Below are 14,145 nucleotides of genomic sequence, written 5' to 3'. Positions count from 1 at the left end.
TAACATTCTGCAGGGTATTTATGATGGATGTCTGTCACATGTTCACACCAACCGATCTGCAACTAACCACGACACTGACTGTTTGACAGAACGTTGAGGATGAAAGATGATGATGTAACCTCATTAGACCCCTTTTTACCGCATTCTCTCACATATCTATTACTCTATCGTTGTTTATGCTGATTCATTTCTTGCCTCTGTGTTAATGAACCTTTTACTTCTGTCCCGCTGAACTTTGTTTGGGATCCTTCTGAACTCAACCAACAACTCTTTAATAATACAAACTGCATTATTGTTGTGTCCATGAACAACACAGGAACACTGGCCTGTAGGCTTTATTGAAATCAGCCAAGAAAAGCCCTGAATGCAGATTTTCACCTTTTAGGCCAAATTACAAATTGTATAAGTGAGTCTAAATGGTTTGTTATGTCCAAAATGTGCAGATTGACCCTCCGCTGCGTTTTCCCATGAGCACTCCACTTCTGTCACAATGCATGACTCAAGGTGCGTTGGTGTAATGGGAGACATTCTTCAGCATTGTTCCAAGGTGGGGGCATCCCTGCGAGCAGCCCCGTCGTTGGGATGTCCCAGCTAACTCGGACTGGCAGCTGACTGGCTCACACCTGCTTCTTCCAGTTCCCCGTATCATTGCCATCCCCTTGTCTGTGTGCTCCTCCCCCACCACCATCTCTGCCCGGGGAAATACAAGCCAACCCTGCCACGTACTTTCCACCTCGCTGTCAAGCATGTTCTACAACCATGTCTGTTCCCCTCTCATATTATTGCTGCCCACTCATGACGCAACGCTTAAATCCTGGTCTAATGTTACACACCTGCGTCTTCTAAATTATGTTACCAAATTAGTATCTGGGCAGGTTTCTGCTAGATTCACCAAATAATAACTTCATGTAGTATCCAACACTGTGTAAAGATGATGAAAATTTTATTTGATGGAATGTCTGGACTTTACAGGGGAAATAATTAATATTTTTATTAATTTGATTAGTTTGGCCAACCTGACGGCTCAGGGGAAACTAGTGCCACCTGTAATGGAGACTCCTAAGACGGTGGCTGACATTTCGTCAGGAGCAATTGAATAATGTCAGTGTAGAACAGTTATGCAACAGGGCAGTAATCTGACGCATGTGCCTTCTGCTCATGTTCACCACAGAGCTCCCCGCTAGACCACACAAATATTCAACCATCACAGCTCGGACAGACAGAGTTTAAATCCATTAAAGATTCAGTTTGGTGTGCGCATCGTGGAATGGGCTGATTGAAGTGTGCAGTGCCTTTTTTCAAACCTCTGACTTTTTGGCTTGAACAATCTCTGATCGCGTTTAGTGAAAAGCCATTCTTGCAGTATACACCTTGAAACATATACAAGTCGACCTTTGCAATGGCACTGGTGTCAACTGCACGACCCGCTGTATCAAGCTTCAGCTGTGTTCAGTGCTCATTTTCAGAGCACATTAGGTCACATTGATCAAAATTAATAAACTGCTTAATCTGAGCACTTTTGCACAAAATAATGAGGCTGGAAAAGTAAGTAAGTATTATCTACTTGGCAGCAAAATGCTATGGCGTAGCAGGCATTTATAAATAACACCTTCGCGGTAGACTATATTTGAACCTCCCTCAAACATTAAATTTAACACCTGTCTCTACAGCATGAACTGGGACATGGAAGCAACATAAATAAAAAAATATCTATTAGATTCCAAAAAGAAAGGGTCTAGATTTAAAATCCCTGCTGGGCTGCTCATAAGAAATGATTTGAATAATTGCTATGTGGATGGGAATTCAGTTAAAGTGGTCGACCTCTTTGTAGAGTTGTTGGCGGTCGGTGTTACTCTACTGAAACTTCACTAAGTATCTAGAGTCACGTGTACATTGTGTGGTCAGGGAGACGCTATAATTATACCCGGCTGGCTGGTCTATCTGCACCCTGTCAAGACCCCCCCACCCACCCCCACCAGGGGGAGGTCAAGGTACCCACCCAAGACACAGATTAGATTTCATTGAGTCAGTTTTCTGCCCACAATCTTGGTCAGGAATCCATGAACTTTAGCTAAACCCTCCAGAAATATGTTCCTGTTATTTTTTTGTATGTTTTTTGATAGTTCTACTTTGAGTTGCCTTTGACGAGTGATATGACCGTGAATGACACGCTGTACTGTGCAGGGTAACATGCATGTGCACATGGCTCAGTGTCAGAACCCTGGGAGAATATTTTTAGTCTGCACTGTATACATTACACTAGACACACGGTTGTTTTTATCATTCATGTATGTTCTGCATGAGGACTCCCGCATCCAGTGGACTCTGTGGCAGGTTGTCTGTTATCGTTTTTTTAAATTTGGTCCAACTTTAATGTTTTTGTCTGATCCACAGATGTGGTTTTGCGCTTGCATAAAGCTGCATAACCCATTTTGACAGTCCTGACCTTTGAGGAGACAGTGTGACACAAACCCTGTGTGCAAAGGGGCTCAAGTTGACACACATGCAGGGGACGGAACGAGCCAAGCCTGTCACAAGATCACATTAAAAAGAGAGAAAAATAGGAAATTATATAAGTCAATAGAACTCATTTCATGTGTAGCTCTGTGGATTATCTACAGTAGGTACAGATGTATTATTAACACAACATCTTATAGTCATGTCAACTATAAGAGATAATAATACTGGTGTATAACAACACCACCAAAGTAGTAATTGTAACAACACCTTGACCTTGGTGTCAGGTTGCTAATTGACCATTAGCTTGTTGGGAAAACTTGGCACTTTAGGGAAGACAGAATCCAACCTGTCTCACCCCTCCTGTCAGGATAAAACCTGTCTCACCCTTCTTGGCACAATAAAACATGTCGCACCCCTTCTGTCACGATAAATAATGTCGCACCCCTTCTGTCAGTCTGTCGGTAAAACCTGTCTCACCTCTCTATCAGGCAGCCAGAGTTGCCCTGTAACACCCACAATGCATCGGGGCAGGAAACTGGACAACACGTTGTTTGACTGTATATAGGCAACAGTGGTGAGAAAGAGTGGAAAGGTGGGTTGTTTTTTTTTACATAACATAATTATAACATTCACAATTTGCCTCAAGTCATGTTTAATAGAACTCCAACTGTTGTTTTTAAAAATCTTTTATAAAGATGTTCTACAGCCCTGACAGCCTCAGACTGTGAAGGCTTGTACAAGTCAACACATTGTGTTTTTTAAACACCTGTCTGAACACATGTCTGCCAAGAGCTGCGGCTCTGATCATATTACTGAATGCCTTTTCTGTCCTCTCATAGTGTGAAGTCCTGCTTTTTACAGCTTCTATCTGAACAACTCTTTAACAAAGTGTTGGAGATAAAGTCTCCACTATTCCTTGATTTCCTGAAAGCAATCATTCTATTTAACACACGTTCTTACGAGTCTTTCCTCAAACATTTATTCCTCAAACATTTTTTCCTCTGGCGAACATGAACCCTGCTGGCATAAAAGTCACGCTGTACGTCATCAACAACTGCAGTTTCACAGTTACCCTCTATGACATGAAACCTACATTCAGATGGTGTAGCCCACCCTGTCCTTGTTTTTTGGCCATTCAGATCCTGTACAAACATTAATTAGCTGGGTCATATTGCTTAAAATTACAAAAAATAAATAAATAAGATCACTGCACAATGCATGAAAACAAATATAGAAAAACACTAAATATGTCACAGCTCCACATGCATGAACTGCTTTTCTTAGCCACTTCCTGTTTTATTTGGTATTTACTTCTGGGTTCTGGTTCACCCGTGTATATTTTCCACTCGTCACCCAGTCATGTGACTTCAGCTGCAGCCCATTTGTCATTAGTCTCTCCATTTAACACCTCCAGCACTCGCCCAACTCATTTGCCAGATTGTTGCATGTTCACACCACTTTTCAGCGTTTGGTTCTTATTCTGCCTTGTGTTTGACCTAGTGCCTGTTGCCGTTTTCTGACCGCCTGTCTAGTCCCTGTCGTACATTGCTGAGCTGATTTTGCTACCATTGCCTGCTTCGTACCTGAGTCTGCCTGCTCCTTGCCTTACCTGTGTATGACCATTGCCTGTATCTTGGACCTTGTCTCGAATTAAAACAAGCTTTTACTCACCCTCTTGTCTCGGAGCTGCGTGTGGGTCTGCTACGTTAAGAGCGCTGATAAAATAACTGCTAAGCAGAAGGCAATAAAGACCAATCTGATAAATTAAAAATCAAAACGATCCAAAACTAGATTGAAAACAGGGCATCAATTGAACAAAGGGCATGAATTGAACAAGTGTCCTCAGTGTGTATGATTGTTCCTAATTGTGCTCAGTAAACAGAATTTTTACATAATTTCATTCCAAATGTTAACACATTCAGATAAAGACAAAGATAATACAGTAATTTCAAATTCTGTTTGTGTCTTGTAATTTTGCTTCAGTATAACTAAATACATTCTGTCTTTTTCTTTAGGAACTTTGAGCATTAATAAGTCTTTTACTAAATAAAAAAATCAAAGCTGTAACCTCCAAATGCCCAGGTCTGATATTCAACACAAACAGGATTTTTCTGTCAGCATCTCCTCCTTTTACGCACAAGATGGAGACATTTTGCTGTTGTTTGACTGTAAGTGCTCCTGTATTGACAGCTCCATTATTCCTGTGTAAATTATGAACAACATGAATATGAATCTGCTCTTAAAAGGCTCGGATTACTAGGTCAGTAAAACAAGTGCTGGACTGAATAAGGCTTGACAAAGACGCAAAAAAGTCCACGGTGTGTGGAAAGTGATCATATACTGTTGCAATTGGGAGAGTCTGCAACAATATGGACGATAAACCCCACCCTTAATGCCTTTTTTTGTTTGTGACGCTCCAGCACGGGAACCGGGCTGTTCAGCAGGCCATGCTGATTGACTCAGGAGTGGACACCAGCCTGATGGATGCCAGTTTGGCTGCGAGGTTGGGGGTGCCGACTCACCCACCTGTGGAGGATTACTCACCACATTGATCCCGTAAGGATGAAGTTTCTTGATTTTCACACAAAGTCGTGCCAGACTGTTACCACCTGGTGATCTTAGGACACACTTGGTTGCGACCGCACAATTCCCAGATTAACTGGTAAAGTGGGGAGATTGAGCGATAGGGTAAGGAGTGTGAGGCTGACTGCTTGGAGTGGACCGCAGCCGCGGATTTGGTGGCCTCTGCTGGACAGAGCAGGGATGATCCGGTGGATGTGGCTGGGTTGCCTGAGTGCTACTTGGATCTGAGACAAGTGTTTAGTAAGAAGCGAGCCACGACTGCGCTGTAAACTTGAAACCAAGTGCAGCTCCACCTAAGGGGCGGTTGTTTCAACTGTCACCCAAGGAGAGAGAGGCGATGAAGGAGTACCTCGACGGAGCCCAGGCGGCGGGGCTGATTCGGCCTTCATCCTCTCCAGCAGGCGCGGGGTTCTTTTTTGTTGACAAGATAGACGGTTCCCTTCGGCGTGCATCGACTATTGGGGACTGAACGACATCACCAACGTGACTCCTATCCGCTTCACTCACTAACGCACCAGCAGTGCTTCAGGGGCTGGTGAACGAGGTTCTGGGAAGCATGATAAACAATTTCCTGTTTGTGTACTTTGATGACATTTTAATTTTCTCTAAGTCTGAGGAAGAACACCGCAGACACGTGCGGAGGGTGCTAGGACCGGCAGTTGGAGAACCAGCTGTCCGTAAAGGCAGAAAAATGTGAGTTCCACGTTCCTACAGTCCTTTCTGGGGATTGTCATCTCTCAGGGCCGCATAAGTATGGACCTCGCAAAGACCCGGGCGGTGGAGACATGGCCCACACTGCAGAGCCGGAGAGATGTACAGCAGTTCCTGTGTTTCGCAAACTTTTACCAGCGCTTCATACAGCGCTTGAGCACTATTGCCTCCCCATTGCACGCACTAACATCTGCCAAGGTGAGGTTCCAGATGTCCCGGAGGCTGACGCTGCGTTCCAACAGCTGAGAACCAGCTTCTCGTCAGCACCAATCCTACTGATGCCCGACCCGTCGCAACAGTTTGTCGTTGAGGTGGACACCTAACAGACCGGGGTCGGGGGTGTAATCTCGCAGTGGGATCCAGAGGACGGTAAGCTCCGCCCATGAGCTTTCTTTTCCCGCAAGCTGTCACAGGCGGAGAAGAACTATGACATCGGGAATCGAGAACTACTGGCAGTGAAGGGGGCACTGGAGGAGTGGGGCACTGGCTGGAGGGGGCAGACCATCCCTTTATGGTCTACACAGACCATAAACATTTGGAGTATCTCAGGACGGCCAAGCGCCTGAGCTCCCGTCAGGCGCGGTGGTCATTGTTTTTCACTCCTTTTAACTTCCACCTGTTTTACCGCCCAGGTTCAAAAAACACGAAGCCAGACGCCCTGACCCGGCTGCACGAGACGGGCCTGGAGGAAACAGAGTCGACAACCATCCTGCCGGTTGACTGCGTGGTCGGGGCGGTGACATGGGCGATCGAGGCGCGAGTGAAGGCAGCCATTCGGAACAGGCCAGTACCACCATCTTGTCCTCCTAACCGACTACTTGTGGGGGAGTCAGTTCTGGTGGCCAGGGTTCCAGAGGGACGTCCGGGAGTACGTGGCCACATGTCCACATTGTGCCACGCACAAGTCCTCCAATCTGCGTCCAGCTGGTCTGTTGCATCCACTCCCGGTACCACACAGGCCGTGGTCACACATTGCGCTGGACTTTGTGACCAGTCTACCGGCGTTGCAAGGGCACACGGTAGTTGTGACAGTACTCAACAGATTCTCCCGGATGGCTCATTTTGTACCCATGTCGAAGCTTCCTAACGCCAAGCAGACTGCTCAGGCAGTTTCAGAGAATGTGTTCAGGATCCATGGGTTCCCCCAGGATGTGGTCTCAGACAGGGGTCTCCCCAGTTCATCTCCAAATTCTGGCGGAAGTTCTGCGCCCTACTGGGGGCGGAGGTCAGCCTTATGTCTTATGGCACCAGGAGCTGCAGCCGGTCCTGACCTGCGCTAGTACCGATACAGAACACCGCCATGAAGTTTGATAATGCCCCAGAGTGAATGCAGTGTTTTCAGTTCAGAATCACTAGTAGACACGATGGGCCATTCGGGTCGCTCCTTGGTCTCGACCCATCTCCGTGCCTCTGCCAAAGTTGGGTCTGCCTCTTGTGCCTGCCGCAGCTGTTTGGTCGGTGCTGGATGGAGAAGTTGTACTCCTGAAGCACCTCACTCCACCTGGCCACTTGTCCCTCCAGCTGACGTTGAAGTGAAGTTAAGCGGCCAGGTGAGAGAGGCGTAGTCAGTCCTGAGCGTGAACCGGGTGCCGAAAAGGTACGTCCGGTAAGGCCTTAACGTCAGAACCACTGCCAGCAGCTCCCGCCTGGTTATGCCGTAGTTTTCTTTTGGTTTGCTGGGGCTACAGCTGTAAAAAGCCATAACTCTCTTGCCGCTCTCCCCAGGCTAAGACAAGACAGCTCCAACTCCCACGCCCCTGGCATCAGTGTCCAACACAAAGGGAGTCAGGATAAGATAAGACAGGAGCTTCAGTCAGTGCAGCTTTGAGACGCCAGAATGCATCTGTGCCGTCCTCAGTCCAATTAAACCGCCGTCCCTTGTGTGTCAAACGGTGGAGGGGTGCGGCCACAGTGGCAAAGTCTCTGATGAACCGGCGGTAGTAAGAAGCCAGGCCCAGAAAATTGCGGCTCTTTGATGTTAGCCGGTTGTGGCCACTCTGCCATTGCTACCACTTTGTCTGGGTCTGTACTCACTTCCTCACCGCTGACCACATGTCCCAAAAAGTGTCTCTCTGGACATGAAACTGCACTTTGCGGGGTAAGGGCACAGTCCAGCCTCCTGAATGGCAGCAAACACCTCCCTCAAATTGTCCAGAGCCATGTCAAAGTCCTGAGCATGTACAAGCAGATCATCTAAATACACCACACATCAGCTGCGGGGGATATTCCTCAACACCCGCTCCAAAAGCAGCTCAAACGTAGCTGGTGCATTGCATAATCCAAATGGCATGACTGTAAACTGCCAAGTCCTTGCCCTATGGAAAAAGCGGACTTAGCTCGGTCCTCCCTCGCCAGCTCGACCTGCCAGTGTCGCACTCTGGACTCATTCACTGACTTTTGGTTCTTTTTCCTGTTTTATTTAGACTCTCTTCCTCAATTCTTCCACTGCTGGAGGCGGGAAGGTTGGATAACCTCGCCTGGTGAAGAGCTGTACATCGGCAGCGAAGGTCCCCAAGCACTCTCCGTCACCACGGTGCCAATATTCCAGATGCTCCCGGTTTCTCTCTGCTGAGACCCGCTCTCTGAAGCGCCACTCCGATGTTGCAGTCATTATAGGCAGGTTCCGCTGTTCCCTGGTGGAGGGATCTTGCAGCACCTGAAGGGCAGCATCCTCCAGCACCAGGGCTAGGTGCGTAAGTTTCTTCAGGGCTCCACCCCCCGCAGCAGGCCGCCAGGTTGACCTGTGCTAAGTATGGTACGAGTGGTGTCAAGCCATTGTAGCGGGGTAGCTTAACTGGGGTGCGAGCCGTCATCACTAGTTGCTGGTCACTTGATGGTTTGCCCTTGCTTCCCACTTGCTTTGCTTGTCCCAGCGGTTCCTCTCCATCTCGAGGTGACGAATCTGTCTCTCAATATTGTCGAGTTCTCGCTCCATGGTGTAGCAACACGTCTCTTCTCAATCCCACTTCTGACACCTATGTAACGGCCCTGCTAATGGCATCACACTATAGGAGCGAGAGCTAAGATAAGCTAAAGTGGCTAACTGCAATTAATCCTTATAATAAGGCAGAGATATGAGGGAGAGTATCTGTGTCCCATACTCCGCACAACCCCAGATATGCAGATGTGCATGCGAAGAGACAGGAAGCAGTTTTTAAAAAAAGTTTTTTTATCATAAAAACAGTTCAATGTAATATGCAATGGTCAAATTCAACTCTATTGTCAACCAGAAAATGCACCAGTACTCCATAGCTGAAAGAAACTGATATCTTCACAGTCCAATGTACAATGTATAGGTCGCTGAGTGAGTTGAGAAGCCTGGGGTTTGAGGACAGAAGCTTTTGAAGGGCCTTGCTGTGGAAGGGCTTGCTGGATAGAAGTACGGTAAACAGACCATGTCCTGGGTAGGTAATAAACTTGGTTACAGTATGTTGGAGATTTGTTTTTGCAACAGGACAGGTGTAGTTGTGGACAGATGACTGGGGAGACGTGGTGATCTTTGTTCTCATCACTACTTGGAAGACTATGATTGGAAACAGTGCTCTACCAGATGGAGGCTGTCTTCACCATCACCTCATCAAAAAAGGTACTGCATGAGATTTGTAGAGAAATGTTTAGTATGCATTATGTAGGTCACAACCTTCTCTAATGTAACAATATAAAATAGCAGACAAAACTTTAACCACACAAGAGGACAGGTCTGCCTGTGCTAAAACAACAGATAAACATGGCTGTAACAATTCTATTATAAAATCTAAACAGTCTATACCAATTAAAATCTTCTATTGTCTAAGAACTTATCTTACTGTTGGTAAATCAAATGATTCCAGCTGGAGAGACGCAGACTGAAGGAACCCTGAACTTTTTGTACCACACACCTCGCTTTCTGTGTTGTTAACAGCCAGCTAATGGCGCACTACCGGCTATACCAAAAACAGGATCAGGAGTGGAGCTAAGCTCACTGCAGCATCTTCCAACTCAACAGTAGTATATCATGATTAGATGTCTGTTACTAATGGCGGGCTAACTGCTAGAGCAAATAAGGGAGGGGGCGGCGGTGAATGGAGCGCTGAGCCGGCATTAGCTAGCTTAGCTCTGTGTCGCTGTAGCCGTTAGCAGTGACTGCACCAGTATATTTAGCTTAATTTTAATCAATGTACTATACTGTACATATATCAAATAAGTATCAAGCATGTACTTACTGTTGGAGGTGCATCTAGTTAGCTAACTCCTAAGCACTTTGTCTTTGGACACAGTAGCTGCTCCATGTCTGTCCATCAGACAGCGCTGAGGGGAGGTGGTTTGTCGGAAGTCCAGTTTTGGTTCGGTATCATGGCACAGTAGGGGAGGCGTGACCCCTTGTGAGTCATGATGGGTACAGATCACACAACCATACCCTCTTTGACCCTATTGGATAAAGTAGGAAAAGGAGGAAAAACACTTCTACACGGCTCAGTGTGTGTGTAAACGTTACCTATAATGTCACATGAACGTTTCAGGATTTTGCATAATCGGTCTCCTTTAAACTACTGTGACTTTAAGAGGCTCGCGGCACCGCGCGTCCAGTAATTTGCATTGCGACACCGGGGTGTGGCTTCTACTACACACCGCTACACAGAAACCCCACTTCCTCCTGGACGAGTCCGACTTTGGCGTTGCAGCGTGTGCGCGCACCATGTCTGCCGCCGAATGGATGAGGAAATGTCAGGCTGAATGGAGTCTACAGGGTGCAGTGATGCCCGACAGCCTGGACTGGGAATCCGTCTATGAATCAAAGCCGTTCGGAAGAAACTTACTGAGGAACCCAGCGCCTTACGGTACCACTTAGAACGAGTTTACATGTTCTCCGATTGCTCAAGACTTTGTTTTAGGGCTGATGCTGATCCCGAGGTCAAATAATATCGATACACATTGTTGACGATGAAGTCTTTCAGTCTTTTGCAAAGTTCTCAAACTTTACACATTCTTTAATTTAATATTATTCATGCGTTTTACTCCTGCAAATATTCTGAAGCTGTTTTTAATAAGAATTAGTCATCTTGAATATCCTTTATCTTCATCCATCGTACTCTGCAACACAATGCTGGATTGCTGTAACAGGGCACATTCAACATCTTGTAGCATCTGACAACACAAGACTGATCAACACTTCCCTTTCATGAACCTGTTGTCTTTACTACTGGCTTGGTTCAGTTCAGTATTTATTGTAGTATTTATTCCTAAGCTTGTGAACATATCATTACAGCTTCTGCATTCTCATGGCTGCTTTGATGCTTAGGTAAATCATAGTTTTCTTCTAAATGAGAGCAAATTGGTTGTTTTATGCCAAGTTCCCTTTTTTCGAGGGATTGCATATGTCAAACGTTAGAAACAATAGCTATTAAAAGGGCCGTATTCCGATGAAGTTAAACAGTTTTACTAAACAGGTTTAAACATAATCAAATTTTAGTTATTGACATTATTAACGTCACTATGCTCTTGATTAAAGCTAGCAATCTCACTCCATACTACTGTATGTACTGTATAGAGGCAAAGTAGTATTTAGTGTGGAAGGAAGCCACCTGACAAAAAGAGATATGTATGTGGAATAATTTTAGGAAAATAGAAGAAACTTGCAGTTTTAGTCAGTTTAAATATTTCCACTATTAGTACTTGTGCTAACTAAAAAATTAGATTTTGTTAAAGCCACAAATGTTTTAGACATGGAAATATGCTTAGTGTCTCAAATGGTTGGTGAGAGTTTATGACCTACTGAGTAATCTGTGCAGAGACACACCCAGTGAGTCTGTCAGAAATGCCCGTCCTTATTGTCTTTGACTTAGCGATATTTACAGAGGCTTTCAGTGGGTGTGGTGCATTTTACTGTGGGTCTTTTAATCATTCCTGATACAGGCCTAAGTAAGGACGTCCCTCCACCTGAACCTGAGCTGCCTGAAGCCCCACCACATGGACCTCCGCGTTTCCAGCCTGACGGTAGGAGACGTGAATGGTTAACAGTTGAAAACAAGGAAAAAAAAAATCCTTTTTTTAATAATCACCTTATTTTTAGGTGACTTCACCGGCTGGACTACAAGCACAGAAGTACTCCCATTTGACACTAGTAGCGTCCCAACAGGTGCTGTGGTCTGTCATGTACCTCAGTACAGGTAAGTGTGTTTACCTGTGAGCACAGAAGCCACCTACAATAGGATTAGTGACGTCTGGCACACATGATCAGTATGTAAAATAAAAAAAAAATCTTTTACCTTTTAGCTGGTTTTCCATGGAGCAAGTTGTGGACCTGAAGGCTGAGGGATTATGGGACAAGCTACTGGATGAATTTCAGCCTGCAATAGTGATCCAGGACTGGTGGGTTAATAAACTACTATAACGCACACTATTTCATTATCTGTGACTTATATTATATTTGATAACGATTGAACTCTTAAATTTATAGTGATATACAGTGAAATATAGTGAAATACAATTTTAAAGAATTACCAGATACAAAACCATGATAAATACATTAATATTTATAGTATAATACTGTATGACATACAATACTTACTGTAGAAATTATGTGAAGTACATTCTGCATATAGTACATTTAGATTTTCTTTTTTATACTCTAAGACTTTAAGGCAGAGGTGTCCAACTGCGGTCCTCGAGGGACAGTGTCCCTTCTGGTTTTGCAGCCTTTCCTGCTGATTACTGCGAACAGGTGTGTCAGTTGTCTTATCCAGCTGCTGATTGAGCTAACACACCTGATCAAGGTAATCAGCAGGTTCTAGGAAAGGAAGAGCTGGGAAGCCAGCAAGGGACTGGTTTGAGTTTGACTCCCCTGTTTTAAGGGAAAACTCAAGATGAATTTACTTTACCTAATGAATAGGTGAAAACAAAAGGTTTCACACAGGACAGTGTAAACAGGTTCAGTTTGAACAAGCTTATCTTTTGAGTCCAGTGACATCTAGTGGCTGGATGGAGAATGTTAGTCTGACATGACACTGTGCTATACATGCTTCAGAGTCCATCTCCTCCTAAATGTGTCAGCAGGGCCCATGAACACCTAAATACAACAAAAAGTTACATTAACCAGTGACCTCTGTCAAAGCAATTGATTATGTTTTGCTTCCTTAGGTATGAGGAGACTCAGATGCATGAGTCTATCTACCAGCTGGACGTGAAGCTACTGGGTGCAGACAAAAGCACAGTGATCTCAGAACACACTGTCAACCCCACGGAGGACCTGGGTGCATATTCCCACACCTGGAAGGAGGTAAGTTAGCAAGTCCCCCAGCATCCTGCCTGTATTGGCTTTTTTGCATGCTTGTCTTTGTGTTGGCCTGCAGGTGGCACATGTGTTCTCTGGCTATGGGCCTGGGGTGAGATATGTCCAATTCCTGCACCGACTGAAGAACAAATTCCTAGTGATGTTTTTCCCCACTCTGTTCACCAACAGTTCTGTTATTGTCAACCCAGTTAAGACCAGCTCCTAGGCTCAATCCCACTGACAACCTGATATGGAAACATGATTGCTACCACAATTCAATCAGTCTGATGACAGGTTTACATGCATATGTGGTTCCATAATAAAGCAGTCATTTGATTCTTCATGAAATGTGTGCACACTGTATATACATTATTTGTGCAATCCCTCATGGGCAAAGTTCTCCTGGGATCATTTTGGGGCAGGAGCAGCATGGATGGGGCAGGCTGGTTTTTGGCGGAATCCACAAACAAGGCAGGAACAAGGCAGGATGGAAGGTAAAATTAGATTTACATCAAGAGAAGATGTACATCCATTTATTTTATTACATTATGCATGTATCTAAGTGCTGAAGACTCCAAGCAGCTACTGTTGAGAGTAAGCAAGTACTGAATTACAGAAATAAAAACAAATCAGGATGAACGATTAATTTAATATTTTCTTTGTCTGAAACATTTTTATTAAGTATAATACTTTAATCTTTCAGATCATATAAACCAATTATTTTGCAAAAGGCAGCAAGAACCCAAATTGACTTTGTATCATTAGCCTATTTCTTACAAATGGTCATTTAAAGTAAAAGAACGTTTCAGAAAAGAATTTTAGGATTAGAGAATACAAAAATACTGTATTATGTGTATTATATTATATATATATTTTAAATAAAATATTAATTTTGATAAATTATGCGTCACAGAAGGTTGGAGACAGACTTACAGTAAGTCCAGTGGACATACTAATTATTATCCTTTTCTATACAAATTATTACATTCAATAATGAGTTCCATGTGAGACACAATTTAAATACTGTAAGGAGAGAAAGAAAACAGCGACTCTACTTGGGCCTGAAGTCAGAGCAGGTTGCCCGATGACCGGATGAACCAGACTACTGGGCACAAAACAATCAACTATGCAGCTGCGCACAT

At 44.7% G+C, this 14,145-nt stretch overlaps 1 protein-coding gene across 1 annotated transcript; it reads left to right on the top strand.

Moving 5' to 3' along the window:
• The first annotated feature begins 10,334 nt into the window (after window positions 1-10,334).
• nccrp1 (P1, F-box associated domain containing) lies at window positions 10,335-13,351 on the top strand. The gene is made up of 6 exons (XM_029174029.3): window positions 10,335-10,571; window positions 11,647-11,727; window positions 11,804-11,900; window positions 12,007-12,102; window positions 12,871-13,009; window positions 13,083-13,351. The coding sequence occupies exons 1-6, from the start codon at window positions 10,430-10,432 to the stop codon at window positions 13,227-13,229; spliced, it is 702 nt and encodes a 233-aa protein (XP_029029862.1). The 5' UTR covers window positions 10,335-10,429; the 3' UTR covers window positions 13,230-13,351.
• Window positions 13,352-14,145: the final 794 nt, after the last annotated feature.

This window comes from Betta splendens, chromosome 14 (genome assembly GCF_900634795.4).
Source record: "Betta splendens chromosome 14, fBetSpl5.4, whole genome shotgun sequence".
NCBI classification, from domain to species: Eukaryota; Metazoa; Chordata; class Actinopteri; order Anabantiformes; family Osphronemidae; genus Betta; species Betta splendens.
Note: the sequence above shows the minus strand (reverse complement) of the source record. Positions and strands in the feature narration are given on the sequence as shown.

Excerpts from the sequence above, each read along its gene's own strand:
- nccrp1 (XM_029174029.3), top strand. The coding sequence starts at position 10,430 with ATGTCTGCCGCCGAATGGATGAGGAAATGTCAGGCTGAATGGAGTCTA. Across the intron at positions 10,572-11,646 it reads GAGGAACCCAGCGCCTTACG|GCCTAAGTAAGGACGTCCCT; the intron begins GTACCACTTAGA and ends TTCCTGATACAG. Across the intron at positions 12,103-12,870 it reads GCAATAGTGATCCAGGACTG|GTATGAGGAGACTCAGATGC; the intron begins GTGGGTTAATAA and ends TTGCTTCCTTAG.